General features: G+C 37.3%; 1 protein-coding gene across 1 annotated transcript; it reads left to right on the top strand.

The window, feature by feature from the left end:
- The first annotated feature begins 1,973 nt into the window (after window positions 1-1,973).
- Window positions 1,974-27,320, top strand: LOC132111098 (golgin subfamily A member 7B-like). Its single transcript, XM_059518268.1, has 5 exons — window positions 1,974-2,128; window positions 19,412-19,537; window positions 20,137-20,289; window positions 24,136-24,237; window positions 26,659-27,320. The coding sequence occupies exons 1-5, from the start codon at window positions 2,117-2,119 to the stop codon at window positions 26,734-26,736; spliced, it is 471 nt and encodes a 156-aa protein (XP_059374251.1). The 5' UTR covers window positions 1,974-2,116; the 3' UTR covers window positions 26,737-27,320.

Genomic DNA, 27,320 nt, shown 5'->3' with positions numbered 1-27,320 from the left:
ATCTAGAGTTAGTATCAAGTAAACGCTCTTAGTTCAGCATGCTTTCCGATACTATTTTGATTTAGGAAAAAATTCTCCTGTGTATGAAATCATACATGCCCATGTGAAAATGTTACTTTTCTAATCTCCTTTGATATAGGAGAAAAAATAATTGTGTAAATTAAATAAAGCAACTTTGCTTCCCATGCTTGGCATGTTTGTTCAAATTTGACCTTGTATTATCTGACATTCCCAAAGGCATCAGGCTGTCTAATCAAATAAACTCTGATTAGTGTATACACTTTTTCATTTCATTTTGTATCATCCCTGAATCTCTGAACGTGTGCGCGAATGTGTGCATGCCTTGGGCAGCAAGCTTTTTAGAACATGTCAGCCCATGAGGGCCTGTATTGTTCTAGTGTTTAGATGCAAGGCGAAGTTCTTTTGCTGTGATTATGTAGCATGCAGTTACAGTCTTCCATCAGAGACAGGAGCAGATGGTATTGTCCTGTGTCCAATGTGATCAGATTACTGTAGCTATCTCTATGTTTCAGCTATCGAAAGTGACAAATGTTCCAATTTGGACCGAGTACAAATGTGTTTTGTTCAAGAATACCTTATTGTCAGGTCAAGGCCATTAGGTAAAGTATGCTTTCCTACAGTATTACATGGCACATTACACTAGATTTGTGCTTTGAAATGTTCGTTCAGAGCTAACTTTAACATATACTGTATATGCTGCATGTACATTGCTATGTTTTCTATTAGGCATATATGCTCATGGATAAAACATGTCTACTATCTAGTCCACATTTTGGTCAAAGCTCAAGAGTGTCCAAACATCAGCAGCAAAATTAATAAATGTTTAAGTGTCTTTGCCTTTCCTGTAAATTATGTAGTCTGTTTCATGCATTTATGACTCAGGCTGAGCCACCACAATCATCACCAGAGAAAGATATTTTTGCAACAAACAGACCTAGGGAGATGCCAGCTCACCATAAACCTGTCAGAACTTAATTTCAGACGGAGTATTAAATGTCTATTAGGTTAAAATAAAATATATTTTTATTTATTTATACTTGAACTTGGATTTACATCAGACATAAATCCATCCGATATAATTCACCACCACCTGAATATATATACAATATATGTACAGTACTGCATCCACATGAACTGTACATTGTGAATACACTCATGGGTTACCTTCATATATTGAACAACCTCTTGGAACTTTATTTAATATCTGTCTTAGTTTCCGAGATAACAATGGCAAGAATGAATAATTTAACCTGTTCAACCTTGGGGGAAGTCTGATTTTTCTTCCAAAAGGTACAGTAGCTGCTGAAACTCACCATAGATAACATGGACATTCAATCTTCAGTGTCAAGCAATGCCATTTTATTAATGTAATTTAAATACGTTATCAGATCTTTGGCTAATGCTCTGGCAAGATTCTCTCAATGTTAAGAACATTAGAGTAGAACATTTACTCAGTCTCTTAAATAACATTTCCAAAATGTAAGTATAAAAATGCTATTTGTATTTCATTCATGGAACCATTTTGACTGGATTTTTTTTTTTTTTACTACTTGTTTCAATTAAAATTTAAAACGTTCTCATAATATTTGCAAAATTATTAAATGGAACATTCCCTTAATGTTTTCTCTAACATTTGCATAACCAAGATTTTTTTTTTAAACATTTAAAAATTAAGAACTTACGTTTTAATTTGAAAATAAGCTTTTTGTTAGTTGGGTTCTGTAAACTTTAACATTAATGTATATATCTAATAATGATATTTATATAAGTATTTAAATTATTATGAATAATTATTATTATTTTTACAGTGTAGTCGCTGTAAACGTCTAAAGAAAAAGGGGAGCCTTTCTTTATTGATGAGGCACTTTTTACTCCAGTTTATGTGGTAATATACTCCTCTGGTGATCCTGCTCCCCCTCTCTCTCAGACATAAAGTGAAGCACAGCTGTACTTTCTGTACCAGTCACTCCTCCATCAGTGGGACGCCGCTCCACTCTCTCCAGCGCGTTCATCTCTCCATCCGTTACTGTCCAACGAGTGGAGAGAATTTCAGCACCGGGACAGATCAACCAAACATTCACCACCGTCAAGCATCATGGCGACAGAGGTAAGAATCATTAACGCATTCACTTGAGCTTCGTGCGAGATAAACAGACAGCGGAGAGCGGGTTCGTTTCATTCGCGTGCTTTGGATGAAGTTATTTTGACACCTGCTGTGGGGCTGAATCATGATGTCACGACGCTTTAGATAAGACGCGTTCAAAGAAGCCAACTAAGAAATGGAGACGCTGTTTCCTGTAAAGACTGATTTCGTCGACATGATACGAAGTTTTCAATTGGAATCAGCCAAAAGTGAATATTTTGTGGCCAAAGCAGAGGATCTGCCGAGGAAAGTGTGAATGATACAGACAGACTGGCGAATTATTCAGCACCCTGGACAGAGACACAAATACGGTGAAAAAAAAAAAAGATTTTCTGGAATAATTGATTATGATTGGTCGGTTGATCTGGGTAACCTATGTCTGCTGTGCTCCTCTCTCTCCAAGCAAGCAAGAAAAAAAATTATAATATTATATTTAGAAATATAGCTCAATTAAATAATTTGTGTCAATTTATTTATTAAAAAGATCGACAAGCACTGATGTGTTGATCAGTTTATTTTGCAGACTATAATGCAAAAAAAATATGTCAGTGTCTTTCCTTAACTAATAGTGATTGACTCTAAATTCTGATTGGTTGAGCACTTTTGTCAAAACAATAAAAAAAAAATCTAATACTTCCGTACTATGTGGAAAAAGAGTAGTATGTTCGAATTCATGAAGTGGTAGGCTACTCACTGCAGAGTTATTCATGACTTCCAGCTCCACCTCTCCGGATGTCTAATGGAGAGGAGGGATAGAGTTTTGGGTAGGGTAATGGTGTGGTTGGATATTCTAATGCCACTCATTAGGCACAAATTACATTCGCTCCTCCTCGCTGGACGTCTAGCAAGGGGAAGCTGGACATAAGCTCCACCCATTTGCTCTGCAGTGTGCAGCCTCCCAAAATCATAGTATTTGACCTAGTACTTCTGGAAGGAGTCTGAAGTTTGATAGACACTTTACAATGCCACGAGATTTATGAATGGCAGTGAAGCGAAGAAACTGGTTGATCATGTAACCAGAACCACATTGAGGATGTAGTACATCTACATTTCATTCACACTGACAAAATTCGTACTATATTCAATTCAATTCAATTCAAGTTTATTTGTATAGTGCTTTTTACAATACAAATCGTTACAAAGCAACTTTACAGAAAATTATGTTTCTACAATATTCAGTAATAGCTTATAAGTGGTGACTGTCAGTTTGTGCACGTATGACAGGATTTGTAGAAAAATTAATACAAGATGTAGTCAGCCAGATGATGAACATTATTAATATTATTAATAATTAATAATTATTATATGATGCAGTCACAGTTGTAGCAATATTTGTTTGTTCTGTTGTTGATTCAGGGTTAGCATCATCTGAGGCCCTTTGAGGGTCAGCATCATCTCTTCTCGGGTGTTCTGGATCCAGACTGGAGCTTGTAGAAACAAATAGAGACATCATTAGCATAGCTGCTGATCCAACAAAGTAAAATTAATTAGTTTAACCCAAGCTAAAGAGTATAAAGGCACATTTGATCAGATGCAACTACACTCACAATTTAAGATACATTATTCGAATGCTTGGCAAAAGAGATGAGTTTTTAATCTAGATTTAAACAGAGAGAGTGTGTCTGAACCCCGAACATTATCAGGAAGGCTATTCCAGAGTTTGGGAGCCAAATGTGAAAAAGCTCTACCTCCTTTAGTGGACTTTGCTATCCTAGGAACTACCAACAGTCCAGCGTTTTGTGACCTTAGGGAGCGTGATGGATTGTAGCATGGTAGAAGGCTAGTTAGGTATGCAGGAGCTAAACCATTTAGGGCCTTATAGGTAAGTAATGATCATTTGTAACTGATACGGAACTTAATAAGTAGCCAGTGCAGAGACTGTAAAATTGGGGTAATATGATCATATTTTCTTGACCTGGTAAGGACTCTAGCTGCTGCATTTTGGACTACCTGTAGCTTCTTTATTGAAGAAGCAGGAAGTGCATTACAATAGTCCAATCTAGGTCATGAATGCATGAACTAGCTTTTCTGCATCAGAAACAAACAACATGTTTCTTAGCTTGGCAATGTTTCTAAGATGGAAGAATGCAGTTTTTGTAACATGGGAAATATGATTTTCAAAAGACAAGTTGCTGTCTAATATCACACCCAGATTTTTTACTGTAGAGGAAGTAACAGTACATCCATCTAGTGGCAGATTGTAATCTACAAGATTTTGTGTAGTGTTTTTTGGTCCAATAATTAATATCTCTGTCTTATCCGAATTTAATTGGAGAAAATTATTGGTCATCCAATCTTTTATATTTTTAACACACTCTGTTAGCTTAGATAATTTAGAGGTTTCATCTGGTCTCATCATCAGCATAACAGTGGAAGCTAATTCCGTATTTTCTAATAATATTACCAAGGGGCAACATGTATATTGAAAATAGAAGGGGACCTAGGACGGATCCTTGTGGCACTCCATATTTTACTGATGATAAATGAGATGACTCCCCATTTAAGTAAACAAAATGGTAGCAATCGGACAGGTAGGATCTAAACCATCTTAGAGCCTGCCCTTGAATACCTGTATAGTTTTGTAATCGATCTATGAGTATGTCATGATCTATGGTGTCGAACGCAGCACTAAGATCAAGTAAAACTAGAAATGAGATGCAGCCTTGATCTGACGCAAGAAGCAGGTCATTTGTAATTTTAACAAGTGCAGTTTCTGTGCTATTTTGGAAATTCATTAGGAAAACAGTGTGTCAATAATGCAAAATGATAGTTAAAGGCAGTTCATCATTGAATTCAGTGATGTCATCTCTGTTCAGTTAAATAGTGTCTGTGCATTTATTTGCAATCAAGTCAACGATATCATTGTAGATGAAGTGACCCCAACTAAGCAAGCTAGAGGCAACAGCGGCAAGGAACGAAACTCCATCTGTGACAGAATGGAGAAAAAAACCTTGGGAGAAACCAGGCTCAGTTGGGGGGCCAGTTCTCCTCTGACCAGACGAAACCAGTAGTTCAATTCCAGGCTGCAGCAAAGTCAGATTGTGCAGAAGAATCATCTGTTTCCTGTGGTCTTGTCCTGGTGGTCCTCTGAGACAAGGTCTTTACAGGGGATCTGTATCTGGGGCTCTAGTTGTCCTGGTCTCCGCTGTCTTTCAGGGCAGTAGAGGTCCTTTCTAGGTGTTGATCCACCATCTGGTCTGGATACGTACTGGATCTGGGTGACTGCAGTGACCCTCTGATCTGGATACAGACTGGATCTGGTGGCTACGGTGACCTCGGAATAAGAGAGAAACAGACAAATATTAGCGTAGATGCCATTCTTCTAATGATGTAGCAAGTACATAGGGTGTTATGGGAAGTGTTCCCGGTTCCGGTTTACCTAATTAATGCAGCCTAAAAATCGTTTAAAGGATTTGGATATTAAAAGCATATTAGTATGTTATGTGTAAGCCAGGTTAAAGAGATGGGTCTTTAATGTAGATTTAAACTGAAAGAGTGCGTCTGCCTCCCGAACAATGTTAGGTAGGTTATTCCAGAGTTTAGGCGCCAAATATGAAAAGGATCTGCCGCCCGCAGTTGATTTTGATATTCTAGGTATTATCAAATTGCCTGAGTTTTGAGAACGTAGCGGACGTAGAGGATTATAATGTAAAAGGAGCTCATTCAAATACTGAGGTGCTAAACCATTCAGGGCTTTATAAGTAATAAGCAGTATTTCAAAATATTGTTTTTAGTGCAGTGTTGACAGGCCCGGGCTAATATGGTCATACTTCCTGGTACTAGTAAGAACTCTTGCTGCTGCATTTTGGACTAGCTGTAGTTTGTTTAAAAAGCGTGCAGAACAACCACCCAATAAAGCATTACAATAATCTAACCTTGAGGTCATAAATGCATGGATTAACATTTCTGCATTTGACATTGAGAGCATAGGCCGTAATTTAGATATATTTTTGAGATGGAAAAATGCAGTTTTACAAATGCTAGAAACGTGGCTTTCTAAGGAAAGATTGCGATCAAATAGCACACCTAGGTTCCTAACTGATGACGAAGAATTGACAGAGCAACCATCAAGTCTTAGACAGTGTTCTAGGTTATTACAAGCAGAGTTTTTAGGTCCTATAATTAACACCTCAGTTTTTTCAGAATTTAGCAGTAAGAAATTACTCGTCATCCAGTTTTTTTGTGTCCTCGTCGATACGTGGGCAGTGGTCCTGATACAACATACATTTGTAATGGTCGCAAAGTAAGTTCAAATACAAACTTAGTACGTACTCAGACAGTGTGCGATTTCAGGATGCAGCGAAAATCTAAATTTGAAATGAACTTAACGAATATGACAACATGCCAATTAATTAATTTATTTATTAATTGTTATGTTTGTCCTCTGGGAAGTAAATTTTTCACAAATTGGGACGCATCTAAAGTTAACAATTTTCTTTAATCAGTTTACCAACTGAAGTTCAGAACTCAGATGCATAGAATATAATAGAATTATGTATAATATAATGTTTCATACGTGATAACAGAGTTTTAATACCTTAACAACATTGGTAGATTAGGCTAACAACATCTGACCAATCAGAACAGATATTCAGTTAACCCAAAATCACAACTACCAAAGGTAACATTAAAGTCAATCAGCTTTCAAAACCACTTCAATGCGTCATCAAGTTTTCCTGTAGACAACAGGGAAAGAGAAACTTTTAGGCAAAATATCCATGAAATCCGAATTAATGAAGGATCTCCATCTACACCGTGGAGATGAGAAGAATTTAGTTGCAATGGCTCTTTTTTGTTGTTGTTGTTTTAATTGTCATAGTCTTTAGATCATGTGTTATCATAACTGTTAGTAAATTAATATAAAATAAATCATGCTGCAATATTTTGTTGGCTTTTATCACTATTTATTTACATATTAGCCTAAAGAAATCACTTTGTTACTTCCATTGTTAGTACCCTCAAAGCAATGCCCTGGCAAGTATGTGCAATACTCTAGAGTATTGCACATACTTGCCAGGAGTGTTTTTTTTTTTCATCATAGTAGACATCATATGCATCATTGCATCATTCATTATTAAACCGAGAATGCAAACATGGATGGGCATTTTTAATATGCACAAGCATCCACATCTTTTCTCTTATCGCATATCTTCCAAATACCATTTCATTTTCTCTGTTTAAAAATAATATTTGTCTGGCTGTTCTTTATCCTTAATTCACAATAAATGTTTATATTTAAGAATGTGTATAGATGGCATGCACTTTCTGTTAACTTAGCCATCTTGTTTAGAGGTTTATTGAAAAGGCAGGCAAGATAAATTCCTCTAGTGAGAATACATTATGAGATTCTACTGTTTGTAATGTATTCAGGGAAACAATTGTATCCCTCTGCAACCTAGATTTTACTTTGACTAGGATATTGAAACTAATTGTTAACTCTCACCTAGACAACCTTTGCTGAAAAAAAATGTTTTCATGCACTTGCTTTGGGCATCTTGTGGTCTTGTAGTCCTACATCCAGCTCGTTTTCATTAAAACATATTCTAATGAGTCGCTCAGAGTGTCTTTCCTGTGCTTCAATGGTCAGTTTAGCATTCGGTGCCATAAACTCTGAGACTTCATTAGATGGCTCTCTAGTTTCTTCTCTGACATGCACCTCAAAGTAAAGTTAATCCTTAAAATAACTACTGCTGAAAATACCAGGTTGCTTTATGTTCTGGGACTACTGTGACAACTGATATGTGATGTGTTTCTGTTTTTAGACCACTTTTGGAGTACTGCATGCTATTTATCTGTCTAGATGAGACTCCACAGTGTTTTTAACCTTGTGCAGGAGCACATAGCATGGCTATTAAAGACACCCACATTGATTTGTTGTGTTTTAAGGGCCTAATAACTCAAACACACACGTTGGGTTTCCATGTTTTATGGGGACATTCCATTAGTGTAATGAGTATTACACTGTACAGACTGTATTTTATATCCCCTTATCCCACAAAACGTTCTGCTTAAAAAAAAAAAAAAACTTAATTCTGTATTATTTATAAGTTTTCTTCATGGGGACCACACAATTACAAAATTTACTTTCTGTGTGTAATAAAGAGCATACCAGGTACACATACACAATAAACAAATACATTGTTTTTTTATATTGTCTTTAAAAATGTTTTTGTCCCTTGTTGTTTTAGTTGTTAAAATTAGTAGTATTATTTAATGTAATATTTAGCTTATTTCCTACAGACGAGATCTAATCCTATTCTTTGCAAGAAAATGTTTCGTTTTTATAAAATTCAGAAAAAGTGAAACAAAATACTATTATAATTATCTTTATTAGAATTAAAAAAGAAAAATATAATAAAAGCCATATAATAATAGTAAATAATAATAATAATAATAATAATAATAATAATAATGTGCTTATTTTCCAGACTAACCCTATTCTTTACAAGAAAACATTTTGCATTTATATAATTCAGAAAAGTATTATTATTATTATTATTATTATTATTATTATTATTATTATTATTATTATTATTATTATTTCATTGCATTTTTAGAATACAAACATTTTAAATATGTATTGAGTATGAGTTGTTTTTGGTCCAAAAGAAGCCATTTAGTAATAATAATAATAATTATTATTATTATTAATAATAATAATAATAGTAGTAGTATTAGCAGTAGTAGTAAAATTTAATAACATTATTAGATTTGCTAAAAGTGCATAATTGTTAGACTAACCCTATTGTTAACAAGTATACACTTTTTGTAATTTTACTATATAAACATTATTTACATTTATATAATTCACACAAAAAAAAAACACTTAAAAAAAAAGGAAATTATTGTTATTATTTTAGAATGGTAAAATGATGGTTTTATTAAGATTTAACAAATGTCCTGGGACTGTTTTATAGCAAGTTAATCCAACACAGCTGTCTCCTGTTACATTCTTGCACCCTGTGCCAAATATAATTAATTATATACAACACAGTGCACTGTTCTTGATTTGTGTTATTTGTTAACTATAATTTCCAGAATATCTTGTTCTTTAGAACTGAATAGAAAATACAGAGCAAGATTGTAAAACAACATTTCAATAATGCAGTCATATTGCTCATATTGAACTGAACCGACCTAACCAGAAAATGTATGCTGATCTGAAACACGTTTACCGTTATAAGACAATCTGAATGTTTAATAAAAAGATATTTGTTTCTAGAAAGAATTGAGTGAGAGAGGGTGGACAAGAAGCAATGAGCTCGACAGAAAGCAGTTCTACCCTCTTAAAGTGTCACAGCTTAAGCAACCTATAATTTGTTTCATGTGACCCTCAGGCCATGTGCACTCAGCATCTCTGCTAGCGGTTAGAGAACGACACACTGCCCTTTCAAGAGCTACTTCATTTTCTAAAGGCATGGAATCCATGCCCTATTTATACTCAATGAATCTTACATATCTGCTGAATCCTTCTGAAGTTCTGATTCTGTTCAGTCTCTAATAAGTGGCAGATGTTTAGCACGTGACAATCTGATTGTAACCTGCACAATGATAGATTTTCAATGGTGCGTAGAATCACGAATACTTGACACAAATTAAGTCTGTTCCAGATTATAGAAGTTTGGGTCGGAAAACTTAATTTTGAACAGTGTATTTTAAAAAAAGGATTTATGAAAGGTTTTGCTTGTGTACTCATACTGTCTTTCTTTAAAAGTTTATGCCACTTTGTTTGATATTTTGCTATTTAATGCAATAAGATTGACATGTTTTTAAATGTAGTTAATCGTCCAAATACTTTTGTGTACTTTATGGTTAATATAAATTCAAAACAACTACTGTGAGTCCTGTTCTATTATTATTATTTGCATTATGTTTTTTTTTTCCATCACACTCAATTAGCCATGACTATCAGTAGCCTATATAAATCTTTATTTTTATTTATTTATTTACAATGTACTTACTTACTTAAAGGGTTAGTTTACCCAAAAATCTAAATTATGTCATTAATAACTCACCCTCATGTCGTTCCAAACCCGTGAGACCTCCGTTTATCTTCGGAACACAGTTTAAGATATTTTAGATTTAGTCCGAGAGCTTTCAGTCCCTCCATTGTGTATGGTATACTGTCCATGTCCAGAAAGGTAAGAAAAACATCATCAAAGTAGTCCATGTGACATCAGAGGGTCAGTTAGAATTTTTTTAAGCATCGAAAATACATTTTGGTCCAAAAATAGCAAAACCTACAACTTTATTCATCATTGTCTTCTTTTCCGTGTCTGTTGTGAGAGAAAGTTAAAAACACAGCAGTTTGTGATATCCGGTTCGCGAACGAATCATTCGATGTAACCAGATTTTCTTGAGCCAGTTCACCAAATCGAACTAAATAGTTTTAAACGGTTCACATCTCCAATACGCATTAATCCACAAATGACTTAAGCTGTTAACTTTTTTAATGTGGCTGACACTCCCTCTGAGTTAAAACAAACCAATATCCCGGAGTAATTCATTTACTCAAACAGTACACTGACTGAACTGCTGTGAAGGAGAACTGAAGATGAACACCGAGCCGAGCAAGATAACGAACAAAAGATTGACTCGTTCTCAACCCTATATGCTGGGTTAAATAAACAACATCTTGGTTACGTATGGTAACCCTCGTTCCCTAAAGGAGAGAATGGAAACATCACGTCAGTGATGGACAAATTGGGATATCGCTTCGATAGACCTTCGAGTGTAAACTAAACGAGCCAATGCCCAATGGCATGCAAGTTTTGCATCCAGCTGCAGCTGATCACTGCTTGAGAATAAGATGGCTGCAGGTTGAATGCATACCAGTTTTTCACTGAGTAGCTGAGCCAGTGACCAGGCTGCTCAGCAGTGGTACAGCAGCCGTGGCAACGGGACGTGAATTGTCCATTCCCTTCTTCAAGGAACAAGGGTTATCATACGTAACGTTCCCTTTCAGTCGGTCACTCTCGACATCACGTCGATGGCCAACAAAAATTGGGGTTCCCTACCAAAGCACCATGGATGCTGGCCCTTTCAGTGCCCAGTGCGATCCGCCTGCGCCCCTTTTTGGTGTAGGCCGGTAATTCTATTCACCATTGTCGAAACACTACCCACTTAGTGAGATTAGCTACAACTGGGAAAACTCACCCCTTGCACTTGGAACAGGGACGATGCAGAAAATCCATCCTTCCTGAAGGATGTCTTGGGAGCAAATACACATATGAACATCCGTTTAGGTACATATGGAAAATTGGAGTTGATTGAAACCCTCTTTGAAAATGGCAGAAGTCTGCCGGGGAAACACAGGCTCTAAGGCTATAACCTGGACTTTACACATATGAGATCAACTTAGGTCTCTCATATGGACCCCCGCCTTCTACCTGTTCTCAAGGATTCAGCAAGTGAAGGCCTGGCACCGGACACTCCACCACCACCACGCTGCCAAGGGGATGGAGGAACTCGATAGGTTCTATGATATGGACTCTCTGGAGTGGTTTTAACAAGCCGACACTAACCGGGGCCTCTTAGTGCCATTAACCATTTGAGGTGAGAACACAGGAGGATACCAGCTCCACACGTAGGCTATAGAATCTAGCGAACGTGTTGGGGGTTGCCTAACCCGCAGCTGTACAAATATTTGTCAGCGAGGTGCCACAAGCTGGCGCCCAGGAGGATTCAACACTTCTAGTTGAGTGAGCTCGCAACCTTAATGGACAGGGCACACCCTGTGCCTGATAAGCCAGATTGATGGCATCCACAATCCAGAGGGCCATCCTCTGCTTAGTTATGGCCTTCCACTTCTGCCAGCCAGGCAAAGAGCTGGTCTGAGGTCCTAAAGCTTTGTGTCCAATCTATGTAGTATCTCAGGGCTCAGATGGGACAGAGCAAATTTAGGGCTGGGACTTCCTCCTCCGGGCCAAGCGCTTGCAGGTTCACCACCTAATCCCTGAAGGGAGTAGTGGGAACCTTGGGCACCTGTGTGTCAGCCAGCCCAAACTCTAGGGACGAATCATCAATCGAAAATGCGTGCATGTCTCCTACCCTCTTGATGGAGGCGAGTGCAAGCAGGAGCAGAGTTTTCAATGAAAGAAACTTTAGCTCAAATGAATGCAAAGGGTCAAATGGGCCCTGCTGCAGTGATTTAAGCACTAAAGACAGGTCTCAAGAGGGTATGGAGGGGGGCCTGGAAGGATTTAACCTCCTGGCCCCTCTGGGGAACCTGATGACCAGGTTATGTTTACCCACCGACTTCCCTTCTGTGGGGTCATGGTATGCAACAAATTCAGCAACCTGGCCTTTGAGGGTGGAGGCACACAGCCCCAGCCCTTGCTGTAAAAAGGAAAGCACAACCCTAATTGGGCATTTCTGGGTGTCTGGACCTGGGTGCCATAGGGTGACCCTTCTCTGAGTCAGTAGATCCTGCCTCAGAGGAATCCGCCAGGGAGGGGCTGTCGTGAGGAGCACTAGTTCGGGGAACAAGGTCCGAGTGGGCTAATGGCTGCTCAGCTGGGTTGGAGGTGCTAAAGGATTGGTGGGCCCCCGAAGGTTGGTTCCCTGAGTGGTTTGCCACCACTGTAATCCTCAAACCACCCTTGCTACTGCTGGAAACAGTTCCAGCCTGGCAGCCACCAGGACGAACACTATATTGCGGCAAAGGGCAACGGAGCTCCACCCCCCTGGAGGAAATAGAGCCTGGCTCGCAGCTCAGAGATGGTCATCATCCCGCAATGGGAACATGACTCATCTGTGAATGCCACCTCAGCGTGCTTATTGCCCAGACACGTGAGGCAGCGATCGTGACCATCACCCGTCACCATGTATGTGAGTCTAGATAATGAACCTAAAAAGCTCTATACAGTTTTACAGCAGCTATTTGTGATGAGTTTAGAGACATTGGGCAGCTGTCCTGTGCATCAGCGAGTACTAACATGATATGATTGATATATAATATATTTAATTTGAATGGTTTTAGTGTCTTTTATGTGTTGCTTAAAACTGAGCCCATAAGCTGGCTAAATTGCGTATTCTCTGTGTAATGAGTCCGAAATATTGCTATATTGCCAACCCCACAGGGCAGAATTATATATTATTTCTCTCTCAGTTGATTGAACTCTGTCACTTATAACATGTGGGTCTATAAACCACCATTAGACTGTCTATCTTTTGCTTCCTCTACAGTGTCTCTCAAGGGTTTGAGAGCACATCAGCATTTCTGTAAATGTTCTGCCTCTGTAACATCTGTTTAAAATAATCTTCCACATTCACAAGGGAAGGAAGAGGAAATGCCTGAGAGCCTATGAAGTTTTGAAGGTACACATCTATCTTCCTGATATGCCTCTGCAGATCTGCTCATTTACTTATGAAATACTGCTCAATATTGGCAACATCTAGAATCAACCTATGACCCCTTAGATGTAAATTAAAATTCATAACATTTTCGTCAACTGATGAATATTAATTGGAAATGGCCATCTCACTGCTGAGAGTTGTGATGGCCAATAATGCTAATTGTCTCACTTTAGGAATGTCACTGTATGCTCATGTACCTTTCAGACTTATTCGCCAATTTGGCAGGTCCGGATTTACAGAAATCGGATGGTTACTCTTTTTATAGGCATAACCTAAGCCCACTAACCACCTACAGTCCATTTACTGACATTCTGATTCAAATTGGACACAGAAATGGCAAGAGTTGGCAGAAATTGCCACTTCCAATCTGGCTGTCTGTTAAAACTTTCTTGTTGTACACTGGAAAAAAAAGAGATTTAGACAGTTTTTACTCAGAAATTGATAGTAACTTTTACAATTAATTGCAAATACACAAAAAGAATAGTAACACATTGAATTAATCATGAAATTTTGAATGACTGTCTGTTAAGACTTTATTGTTGTACACAAAAAAAAATTATGTAGAAAAAGCAAGACAAAACACTATTGTATTATTATTATTATAATTATTTAATTGCATTTTTAGAATACAAACATTTATAAAAATGTATTTTTATAATGTAAAAAATGTATTTCATAATATTGTTTCCTCTGGCACCCATTCACTAAAGAGTATCCATAGGTGAGCAGATGATTTAATGCTAAACTTCTTTAAAATCTGTTCCCGTGAAGAAACAAACTAAATCTTGGATGGCCTGAGGATGAGCCAGTATTCAGCAAATTTCCATTTTTGGTTGAACTGTTCATTTAAATTACCTTCAGAATAAAGAAATTCATAAAGGTTTGGGACAGGATGAGAGTAAATAATGACAGAATTTTCATTTTGGGGTGACTCTAAAAGGCACCAAATCAAACATAAATTTGACTGGTCTCTTTTCATGTATGTCAGAGAAGTTCTTGGGCCACATAAGCTTCAAACTGTACAATACTTTGTTGACAGTCTAAAGTCTGACTTTGAGACTTTTCTTCTTGTAACAGTTTAGATGACCTCCCTAGTGTGAATAATTTATCATATCTGGAAGTAATCCAACTGTGGATAGTCATGTGGCCAGATAAGCCACTTGCTTGTGGATATGTTAACAGCTGCTGTGGGATTTGAGACAGCAGAACATCTATTATGAGCATCCTCAACCTGAGTTGGACATTCTCTGAGCGATGCCTCAGTGGAGGAGTGCAGGGATAATTAGGCTTGTCTCATTTGGGGTGAACTAAAAGCCTTTGTGTGTCATGGCAACAGTGAAGACTAATAATCATTCACTTCCACCCTTATGAAGCTTTGGTTGCTAATTCTGACTTTCTTTGTATTTGTTCCGAAGTTGTAATTACAACATATAGTTGAATTTATTACTATATTCATGAAATCTTGCTCAGTTGTGGCTCCTTTAGTTGTGCTTCATTTAATGATCAACTTTTGTATCATATGTTTCTCCTAAAACACTATAACGTCTTTCTTTTGATTGCAAATTTGAGCACAGATATCTGGGCCCGTATTCATAAAGATTCTAAGAATCCTCTCAGAAAACTCTTAATTTAGCTTAAAAACTTTTACGTAGGAGTCTTAGCTTAAGAGTGATTCGGGACCGATCTGAGAGCAACTCTGAGTAAGGAAAAGACAAAAACTTTCATCTTAGTGGGGAGGCGGGGTTGACCCCGTTGCTATGTATGACACAATCTTTTGAAGACTGTTGTTGGTTGTGCAAGAAGGAAAAAAAGAGTGATTTTAAGTAAAGGGTCTATTCTAATTCTCACTTTGAATTTACATGCGTAATTTTTCCTATTTGACCGTTCTCTCTCTCACTCTCACACACACACACACACACACACATTGTATGTGTGTATATAAATCCTTTTTTAATTTACTATGCTTTTAATTTCCTATAAGGTATTTGATTGGCTTTGAATGATAAAAATTGTTCCACTCTTTCCAATTACAGTGATTGCTGTCCTATTTAAGTGGTGGTTTGAATGTTGGTTTTAATGCATCAAACATGGAATAAAAAACAAGAAGGGCGAGAAAGCCAAACTGGACAGAGGAACAGTGTTTACTGGTAGCCCAGTTAGTGGATGAACACAAGGCCATTCTTAAAGGAAAATTCGGGCCGGGTGTCACAGCAAGGGACAAGAAGCAGACATGGGAGCGTATAGCACAAACTATTAACGGTTCATTCCCCCTGCTTGTGCGCACCTATAAGCCTGCTATATTCATAAATGCAGTTTTTTTGAGCCTGCAAGGTGGGAATGTCCAGTGGAAACGAAATGAACTGAACATTGAACATTGAACACGAAATGAACATTGAACACGAAATGAACATTTTCTCCTCTGCTAAAGAAACTCTTAAGCCTCTTAAAAGTCCTCGTCTGTGCTCCTAACAAGTTTGACCTTAAGACCTCTTTTAAGGGTTAAGATGCTTTCTGAATTACTTTTTTCTTTACTAGGATTTTTTCTTTAATTTTATGAGTAAATACCCACATTTCTAAGAATTTTCTTAGAATTTTGTCACTAGGAGCTACTTTTTGCATTAAGATTCTTTATGAATACGGGCCCTGGTTCTCAGACTTTTTAATTCTAATCCCCCAGGGTTGTTATAGTTAATTAAAGCAAAATCCATGAAAAAAAAACCATAAAATTAAGATAAAATAAGAAACTTTTTTTTTTTTTTTCTACTTCAGCTAGCTGCCAAGGTAACATTTATTATTTTCAATTAGATTGACTTTATATATTAAAATACTAAACATTTAATCTGAAATATAAAATAATAAAAAACTTTATAGACAAAATTTTTTATAAAAAGACAAAAAAAATGAAAAATTAAAAAGAAAATTGCTAAAATTAAAATGCTAAATATTAAAATGTCAAACTAAATCAAAATGTTAATTTAAACTATAAATTCTTGAAACTGATACTCTATTATAATAAAACATAATAATAATAACTTAATGACATTACTTTTCCAGTCATTAGAGATTATGGGATAATAATTTTTTAATTGATTTTATCTCATAAAAAGCTATTTCTACATGATAAAATATTTTTGAGATTGACATGGATGTAGACTTAACAAAATGTTAAACTGATGAAAAAGTCAGGAGAGCAGGTGTCACTACGAGATCAGGACGCAAGTGGGTGGCTGACACATCAGTGGCACAAGCCGAATGTGCATTGAAGCTGAAGGACGTGATTGGGAACCCATGCGTAGGGGGGCAAGGATTCGGATCCACCCACTTTCAGCAGTGGGGAAAAGCAGACCCAAGGCAGAGGAGGGACATGATTCAAGCCGAGGTCCGACACCTGGAGGAAGAAAGGCGCATGTCTAGGGCCGTCGAACTTGGAGTACAAGGTGCCTGGACGAAGTGGGACCTGCCGAAGCGGAAGATCACATGGCCTGAGATCTGGAGACTGGAGCCCTTTCGCATCTCCTTCCTGCTCCGTTCAGTGTACGACACCCTTCCATCACCAACAAACCTCCACAGATGGGGTATGAGGGAGGACCCATCGTGTAGGCTATGCGGAGGGAGGGGAACAATGGCGCACATACTGGCAGGATGCAAAGCAGCCCTTAGCCAAGGAAGATACAGGTGGCGCCATGACAAGGTTCTCTTTGCACTGGCTGACATCTTGGAGCGGGAGAGGCAGAAAAAGCGCCAGACTAGTACAAGGCCGAGGACATGCATTCAGTTCATCAGAGAAGGGGAGAAACCAGCAGCCCCCAAGAAGATCAAAAATAGCCTCTTGCAAGCAGCACAATCCTGGGAGATGGTGGTGGACCTGGGAAAGAAACTAGTCTTCCCCCAGGTTGTGCAAACGCTGCTGAGGCCAGACATGGTCTTATGGTCTGAGGAGGCAAGGAAGATAATCTTGATCGAACTGACGGTCCCGTGGGAAGACGGGTGTGAGGAGGCCCATGAGCGGAAAGCCACAAAGTATCAGGACCTTGTTGAGCAGTGCAGGGCCAAAGGGTGGCAGACCTGGCTATTCCCGGTTGAGGTCGGGTGTAGGGGTTTCCCGGCACAGTCTGTGTGGAAGACACTCACTGCTTTGGGTTTAGCAGGAAGGGAGAGGAAGGCAGCTGTCCGTAGGTTGGGTGAGGCAGCAGAAAGAGCGTCTTGTTGGCTCTGGAGTAGGAGGGAGGAGTTGAGCTGGGGGCCAGGAGGAGGAGGGCAGTGACTGGCCACCACTGCCGACCCGCCAACTGGAGGGTGTTGTGGTTCAGGGTCGAAACACCCCGTGAAAGTTGGACGCCACCTGATGACATCTTCTCCTGGCCGAAAGCTACAGTCATGCAATACAGTCAGTTTAATGAGCAAGATAGCATCATTCAGATGTTTTCAATAGTGTACTCATTATAGAAATGTCCATGATTTCTAAAGATATTATTTGTTTCTACAGTATGACTTTTCTAGCTCTTGAAAACACTTTTAAAATTGCCTATATCCAGGTTTTCCAAGATCCTGTTTTTTAAATAAACACATAAAATATAATATCTGATGTTAGTTCACTTTGTGATTTTTAGTTTAGTTTTAGTTTATTTAAAAACAATTATTAAATCATTTTAAAGTCATTTTAAGACATCCATTGGATCCTGGCCCCCTGGCTGAATTGGAAGATTAAACAAATAATGTGATTATTAAACACAACTCTCCATTCCTTTCTAGGAGAAACAATAGTGGTATTAAAAAGATTTTAGGTGTTTTTTGTTGTTTTTGTTGTTTCGTCATCTACAGCCCTTATTTCACACCTTTTTCATTCATTCTGTATGTTTCAGCACTGGCCTTACAGGGTAACTTTACGATATTAGCAATAGATAGGATTAAAAATAGAATTATTGTTGGCATCAAAGCTTTCAGAAAGTACACTAATGAGACCGCAGCTGTGACACCAATTCATTTTAGCTGATAATGAAGCTGTGAGCCTTGTCTTATATCTTGATCTGTTAAAATATGGCTTTGTTCACAAGGTAGAAACAAGGTCTTGAAATGAAAAAAAAAACGATACATTGCTTACAGTGTGTTAGGTAAAATACAGAAAGCTGCAATCTGTTCTTAATTCATGTAGTTATTATTATTTGAAAATGAAATTTATAAAACACATTTTTGCTAGCAGCCATTGTAAACAGACTGAGTACTGGAATATGTCTGTCCAACTGTATTGTCAATTGGAGAATCAGGAGAAATGGGAAACAGCAAATGGTCATTAGAGCTGGATTTGCATCTTGGATCTATCGGGTTTCATTCTCTTTCTCTTGGCTCTCTAAATCTATTTCATGATGTTTCCAGAGCTGGTGAAGATGGGTTTTACACATTAAGTCCTAAAACAACTCATAGAGTGTTTCTTTTCCTTCTTTTGATTGATGCTCAGTCTTTTTTTTTCTGGCCTGGATTTTATAAACATGCATACATATTCCTTCATATTTTAAAATATTATTGCTTCAGAGGCCCATGTCCATTTTTCATTTTGATAGACTCTTGATGTAGGGCCAGTCTCTGTCATCAGGTTTTCTGTGTGTATTGGAAGAGATAGAAACCGTAAATCATTAAATTAATAGACACAATGTCATACTGTCAGGACCCTCTCAATTTTAAGTGTCAAATCACAAATTCTTATCCACATGTACAATGATTTAACTGTGCAAGTAATAATTTACATGAAAAATGTTTAAAATGATGTATATACAAGGCACTAGTCATATCAATAGCCTAGTGACGGTGCCATTTGTCAATTTAATTTTCAGAAAGGTGCTCATGAGCGGCCCCTTTTGAGACACTCCTGATGTATTTTGTGTCTCTTTGTAGTTTCACAACCTTCAGGAGCTGCATCACAGTGCATCTCTGGCCACCAAGGTCTTCATTCAGAGGGACTACAGAGACGGCACCATCTGCAAATTCCAGACCAAGTTCCCCACAGAGCTGGACAGCAGGGTGAAATTCAGATGGAGTTTAGGGGACACATCTGATGTATTACTGCCATTTATGTGGTCGCACAGTCATCCCGTGTGGCATTGCTTTAAAAATTGCTAAAAAAAAAATGAACTCACCCTCAGTCCATCCAAGATGTAGATAAGTTTGTTTCTTCTTTGGAACAGATTTGAAGAAATTTAGCATTACAGTACATCCCTTGTTCACAAAGAAACCTTCTCTAGGAAAGAGTGCCATCAGAATGCGAGTTCAAACATCTGATAAAAACATCACAATAATCCACAGGTAATCCACATCAATCCAGTCCATCAATTAACATTTTTGTTATCAAAAACTATGTGTTTGTGAGAAACAAATTTGTCCTGATTCAGACCAGACATCTTTTTCATTGTAAAAAAGCAGTATTATGGATCAAGGACTTAACATCTTAATGATGGATCACAAAACATGCAGCTTTTTGCTTTGACGAGACGTTAATTGATGGACTTGAGTCATGTGAGTTATTTGTGGATTAATGTGACATTTTCTCTCATTCTGATGGCACCCATTCACTACAGTGGATCAAGCAAGCTGGCTGAGTTTAAACTGACTGCTGTGCGCAGATCGAGAAGAGCCTGTTTGAAGAAACGTTGAAGACGCTCAACTGCTATTATGCAGAGACTGAAAAGATTGGAGGTCAGTCCTACTTGGAAGGCTGCCTGGCTTGTGCTACAGCCTACATCATCTTCCTGTGCATGGAGACACCCTATGAAAAGGTATCAAGATAAAGTCTTCTCCTGTTTCTTTTACAATACACTCAACATTTATGAAGAAGCCAGTCCCGAGATGTAAGATTGAGAACAGCTCCAAACCATGAGCGCCTTTGAAGATCAAAGACGAGCATTCAGGCCTGGTCACCCAATGATTCACACAGAACCAAAACATTAGAAAGTTTAAACATTTTGATCTGCCGGCCCATTTGAATCTGACCACACTCGTTTGCAGCGGTAGATGTAAATCACTCTCTTTGGATTGCAAACTAAATTGAGATGAGGTTTGATATGTGTAGATATGCCCTACTTAGACAATAGTTCTCTTGTGATAAGCACCTGTCCACCAGTGGGCATACCTGACCAAATCATAACATGGCATTCAGTGCTACGATATACTTCCAAAGGCCAGCAGATTACTCCTCACAGGGGTGCTTCACCTGCACTGAGATAGAGTGGACATAAAGTTGAAAGTCTTTCTTGTTCTAAATTCATCTTCATGCTTTAACATGTTTGAAAGGTGATATCATTCATGCATTGTGGAACTCCGAGGTCACATCAGGCGTTATTTGTAAACTCCAGACAGGAAAAATGCCTGCTTTAATGGTGAACTCTGATAAACTGCTCCCACCCATGATGAGTTTGCTGCTCCAGCTGACAGAAGGCCACACATGAGTGGACACAGATGAGTTCTCTCATGCTCTAGGCTAGCATGATAAGCATCTTCCTCATCAAAGACAAGTGATTGCACACACAAGTCAGGGCAATGGATGCAAAGATTTAGAGCGTGCTGCACTGTGTCATGTTAAACCTCAAGACTGTAAATCACAAAATGACCTTTCGTTCTTTCGAGCAGCACTGCAAGGTACACGCATTGGAAATTTCCATGTGTAAACTTTGAGACATATAAACATTATATATGTCAGTTTATTTATTTATTTAATTTAACTTCAGATTTATGCTGTAAAATGCAGGAGATCTGCATTTATCATTTTAATTCACGAAGATAACATGGAAGCATGTACCATGCTTTAGTGGACGATTTCTGCCTTCAGGTGGAAAACAAATACCTTTAAAATGAAAATGACATCAAATTACCACTATAACCAGTAGATGGCAAGAGAACAGAACACACATGCAAAATGATGTGTGCAACTGCAGTAAATTTATTGCGCAGACCAATTTTTCGTACCATGTGCACGTGACATGCATGTCATGCTATGTATGTGTGTGTGTGTGTGTATATATATATTTATGTTATTATTATTTTTTTTTCATTCCAAATATGCTGACATTCATTCCATGTATTCCAGTGGCTCAGTGGTAGAGTATTGCATTAGTAGCGTAAAAGGTTGTTGGTTTGATTCCCAGGGAACACATATTAGGTAAAAAATGTTAGTCTGAATGCACTATAAGTTGTTTGGATAAAAGTGTCTGCTAAAAGCAAAAAATATATATTTGTATTCAGTTTGATTCTTTCATTCCAAATCAGATTTTTATTCCATATATTCAAGTTCCTTTTCACATCATATAACAGCATGCCGTTCAGGAAATAATTTATATATATATATATTTACTATAGATACATATATTACTATAGATATACTTATAATATTATATTTATATATACTATAGAATACTTTCATTATTATTATTATTATTATTATTATTATAAAAAGTGAGCAGACATTATTTCAAAAATATGTGCAAAAATTACAAGCCTATTTTTTATTTGCTTTGCTTCCATCAATATATTTGGCATTCATTTTCCAAAAATTCAAAAGACATAAAGACTTTATGCCATCTGGAGTGCTTTATGGGACTAGAGAGTTACTATTTAGCTGGTTTGGATTCATAAATCATTGCTTTACAACTTAACAGCTCATTGTACATCTTTATTTAAAAAGTGACGTGACATTCAGCCAAGTATGGTGACCCATACTCAGAATTTGTGCTCTGCATTTAACCCATCCGAAATGCACACACACAGAGCAGTGAACACACACACACACTGTGAGCACACACCCGGAGCAGTGGGCAGCCATTTATGCTGCGGCGCCCGGGGAGCAGTTGGGGGTTCGATGCCTTGCTCAAGGGCACCTAAGTCATGGTATTGAAGGTGGAGAGAGAGAACTGTACATGCACTCCCCCCACCCACAATTCCTGCCGGCCCAGGACTCGAACTCACAACCTTTCGATTGGGAGTCCGACTCTCTAACCATTAGGCCACGACTTCCCCCATAAAGGTTATAACTTAAAATAAATTTCTCAGTAGAGAAAATGAGGGGAGAATTTTACTTTTCTGGAATCTGACTGTTGAACTCTGTTGACTATTTAAAATAAATTGAAAATAAAACCCTGTAAGACCCAGAATAACAGCTAGTACCAACTCAGGTCCAAAAATCTAAGTTTACTAAAAATCAGGAATTAAAAATCTAATTTAAATCATTATATTAACAGGAATTTTTAGGATTAAATTTCCTTTTTTTAAATTTATGATGTTATAGCTACACCAATGTCAAGTCATAGGTCTAAAGCAAATGCATAAACCAATATGCAATCAGGGGCGTCGGACTGGGGGTAAAACCAGTACTGATTACCAGGGCCCCAAAGGAAGAGAGGGCCCTTGAAAAGTCTGTAATATATATTTTCAGGGGGGGGGGGGGGGCATTAGGACTGCCTATGCATAGGTCCCGGGATCTTGTGCAGCACCCCTGTATGCAATGTAGGTTGCTTTGCATAAAATAGTCTGCTAAATGAATCAATGTAAATGTAACTTCATGCAGCTTAAGTGCTTCTGTCATTAAAGCTCAAGGTCGACATACCAAACAGTTAGATATTCATGTTATTTTTTCAGTTCAACGTTCCACTCAATACATTATGTTGTTATATAAGTTGTAATGAAAAGTATTTCCACCGGTGGTCTTAGACTTTTGGACCTCACTGCATATTTGCATGGAATTTTTTCATGATAAATTAATGTGAGTTTTTGGATAAAAGTGTAATTGTACACTTTGTTCTGGAAAAACATATTTCATTTTGGGTTGCGCCAAGTAGCATATTAACAGCATGTGTTAGATTTACTCCTGTGAGTCATTGCTCATCCTGAAGTTTGTTCATGGCAACTGAACTCAGAATAGATAAATGTTTTCCCTTAATACAAACATCTTGTCCATTTTCTTTTTTTTTTTTAGAGTGAAAGGCTTAAGCGTAGCAAAGTGATGCACAGTTTCACCCCACTGGGGTAGAGAAACACAGAGAGCCTTTGCAATGCTCACTTGAAAAGTCAAACAAATAAACTTGAGTAATCTAAATAAACTTACCCTCATTTTACTGGTAAAAGACTAAAAATGCTACAGTAAAAACTGCTTTATAGTAAGTTCCCTTACGGTTAAAATCTGTAGTAAAATTGTATATAAATAAAAAAGTCATTTGCTATATTAATATTATTTTGTTAATGAAATACAGTAAATTTTTAGTACAATTATGCAGTACAGTTAACTCAGTAAAATTACAAAAGTACTTTTTTTTTTTTTTTAAGAATATTCATTGAGAAAATAAATGTAAGGACAAACATAATTGTATCCATTGTAACTGATTAAATTGAGAATATTGGGTGTTAAGTGCCAGAATGGAGGCAGGTGATTGGAGGAGAGCAGTTGAAAAGTAATGAGGGGTTGATGTCAGCCAGCAAAGAAAGTTGATTTATGCACAGTAAGACCAAAAAAAAGTGCATTAATAAAGCAAATGAAGTCTGTGATTATTTTAAGCAAACTTTAAAGGACCACTATAGGGTATTAACAATAACCTTTTTCTTCCTTCTCACTCTGTCTCTTCTCTGACCCCCCACAGATACTTAAAAAGATCAGCATGTATATTCAGGAGCATAATGAGAAGATCTATGCACCCAGAGGTTTGCTCCTCACAGATCCCATCGAGAGAGGCATGAGAGTAGTATCCTTCACAAACAGTCAGGATGCTTTTTTTTTAAATGTTGGCACAACCTTGAAAGAGCAAAGCATGATCTGTGGTTCAGTGGTAGATGATTGTGTTAGCAGTGCAGAAGGTTGTGGGTTAGATTCCCAGGAAACACATACTGGTAAAAAAAAAATTTATGCAAAAAGTATCTAAGGCCAGACCTGATTGGAAACACTTTCTCTGTGTGATTAAAGAATATCTTAAAAAAAGAAATATTTGTCAGGATAAACTTAAAGCAGGTTAAACTTTTTGACAGCTGGAGTTTGAAGCCATTAATATTCAAAGCCAGACTGAATATCCGTCAGTGGGATTTAATATAGAAGACAAGAAAATATCAAAAAGAGAACAATCTAGTTTTGTCACATCACATTACACTGCTTGCTTTCAGTGCACATTTAACCCAAATTGTGTCATTAATGAAAGTTATCCTGTTTAAACATTATTTAAAATTCCAAGTTTGTAACCATAATTCTAACAAATTATAACAAAATTGCAGTTCATTGGCTTCTGTCGGATCAGTGTGTAAAGCCTGTATTTGTTGAAGCAGTTTGAAAATGTTCTCACATTATAAATTCAAAAGGCAAAGAAGGTTTGAAATGTTGTCATTTGTTGGGTCAATGTAAACTAGACTAATTGTTTCTAAGCACCTCACCTAATGAGATGTTGCTACATTGTTCCTGTCAAATCTATTGATGCCTGAATGAATGCTTCACTTATCAGGCTCGTGCACTGCAAGTACAGTACCCCAATAGTCTGTTAGTTGCCTTGGCAACCCATTTCCTTTTTGATTATTCTTTTGGCTCCCTTTTTCCCAATATATATTAAATTGGCATGCATAATGAAGTTGAAGTATCTTTCAAGGTACTAGTGTGTGTTCCCTTTCTCTCATTGTCTATTATATATCCGCAGTCTTCAGGTATGACAGTACATGCACTTCCAAAAGATCCTTCAGGAACATATTATTCTTTGGATCCCACAATTGTGGGTGATTCCTTTTGGGAAATCTATCCAGCGAACCATCAAGCTATCTTGGCAATACCGTTCCTCCCTCTTCCCACGGACTGCAGGCGCGGCTGGCTTTGTCACCTTAGGAGCAATGGGCAAACAATAGCTTCCATTCAGTTCCTACCACACTGACCACCAGTAACTCAACACAGAGCTTTGGTGTAGCTCATAGGAAAGACATTTCAACTTAAATTAAATGAATCAGTTGATGGTTTAAATTCCATTATTGCTATGCTACCACATTTGCAAAATATTGCGTATTCTCAACATCTGATTAGGTCTAAGTTTCTTATTAGGAGGGAATGCGTTTAACATCTGTCCAACTCTCATCTAGAACTTTTTTAGTGTCCAAATTTGGGTTATGTGGCTTTTAGGGCATGTCTATCAAACTAAAGGCCATCTAAAGGTTATGTGTACTTTACAAAACAAACATTTATTGTAATTACACCACCGTTAAAATATTTGGGTTCAGTATTTTTTTTTATGTCTTTGAAAGAACCCTTTTGTGCTCACCAATGCTGCATTTATCTGTACAGTTAAAACTGTAATATTAATACAATTTAAAATAGCTGTTTTCTGTTTGAATATGTTTTAAAATGTAATTTATTCCAGTGATGGCATGGCTGAATTTTGAGCAAAATTACTCCAATCTTCAGTGTAATAATTTCTTCAGAAATTATTCTATTCTGATTTGGTGTTTAACAAACTTTTATTTTTATTATTATTATTATTATTATTATTATCATTAATATTTTTGTGGAAACATTTTTTTTCTTTGATAGATAGATCAAAAGAACAGCATTTAATTGAAATATAAATCTTTTTTTTTTTCTTTTTTTTTACGGTCACATTTGAGCAATTATCAATTGAATGTATACTTTATTTAAATAAAAAAATAATAACTCTGACCTTAAATTTTTACATTTTCAATCTCTTCTAGGATAAATGACCAACAATATTGATGAATATTGATCTTGAACTCAAGGGCGTACAGTATATTCTTATTTAATAATATTTGTAAATTATATAATCATACAATAAAATAAAGTGATATAATAATTCTAAATTGTTTATACAAATTTTGATTAATACAAGTTAAATAAAATATGAAGATTTCATGAAGCAAACAGAAACTTCAAAATTAGGAAAAGTAAATTCGATTGCGTGACCTAATAAAATGTGTAACTTGAATGCAATGTAAACCTCAAATTGGCTCATGAACCCATTGATATATTCGCCTAAATATCCTTATTAAAAATGAAGTATGACATCACAAGAAAGAATACTCACTGAACAATTGCAATGGGTCTTTAATACAGTATTTACATTTTTCATACAAGCACTGTTATATTTCAGCATTGCAGCATTTAACCCTTGACTGTGGCTGTCCAGATCGAAATCTCCATCTTCGAAGACAGTGGCTCCACCAGCTCCAGTGGAAGTTCTCCATCCAGTAGCACAGCTCAATGACTGGAGGAGCAGCACCAGGGGTACGGGTACAGGGGGGCCAGTACGCTCCCCAAAATCCGAATGTTGAAACATGAGAGCACCAGATTTTAAAGAGAGACAGAGAGAGATGAAGTACAGGTACTGCTCACTCGCTCACTTCTTCAAATCAATAAGCGTAAAGCCAGGAGCTTTAGCTCACAAACACACCTCCCCTTCCCCACCTCATTTAATTCAGCCTCCTCTGCATTTCCATTAGTGAAAGACACATGTTGATCAGCCCTCAATAGTGAAATGAAGAGGGCTAGCAGACAGGTACAAATGGTCGGAGTGCTTCCTACAAATTTCAGAACTTTTCTGTGTTAGCTCTAGAAAATCCAGATTAAGATGGTTTTGAAACATGATAGCTGGTTTCTAGCTAGCCTAAGTCAAGTCCAGTGTTATTTTAGTATCATTGAGATACTATAATAGTTTTTGTTAAAGGTTCAGTATATAATATTAAAAGCTATCAAGTGATATGGATTCAAATTCAAATATTGGTGGGAGTTACCCCCCCCCCCCCCCCCTAGATTATGCTCACAATGGTTGCCAGATTGAGGACACACAAC

Source organism: Carassius carassius, chromosome 30, assembly GCF_963082965.1.
Source record: "Carassius carassius chromosome 30, fCarCar2.1, whole genome shotgun sequence".
NCBI classification, from domain to species: Eukaryota; Metazoa; Chordata; class Actinopteri; order Cypriniformes; family Cyprinidae; genus Carassius; species Carassius carassius.
Note: the sequence above shows the minus strand (reverse complement) of the source record. Positions and strands in the feature narration are given on the sequence as shown.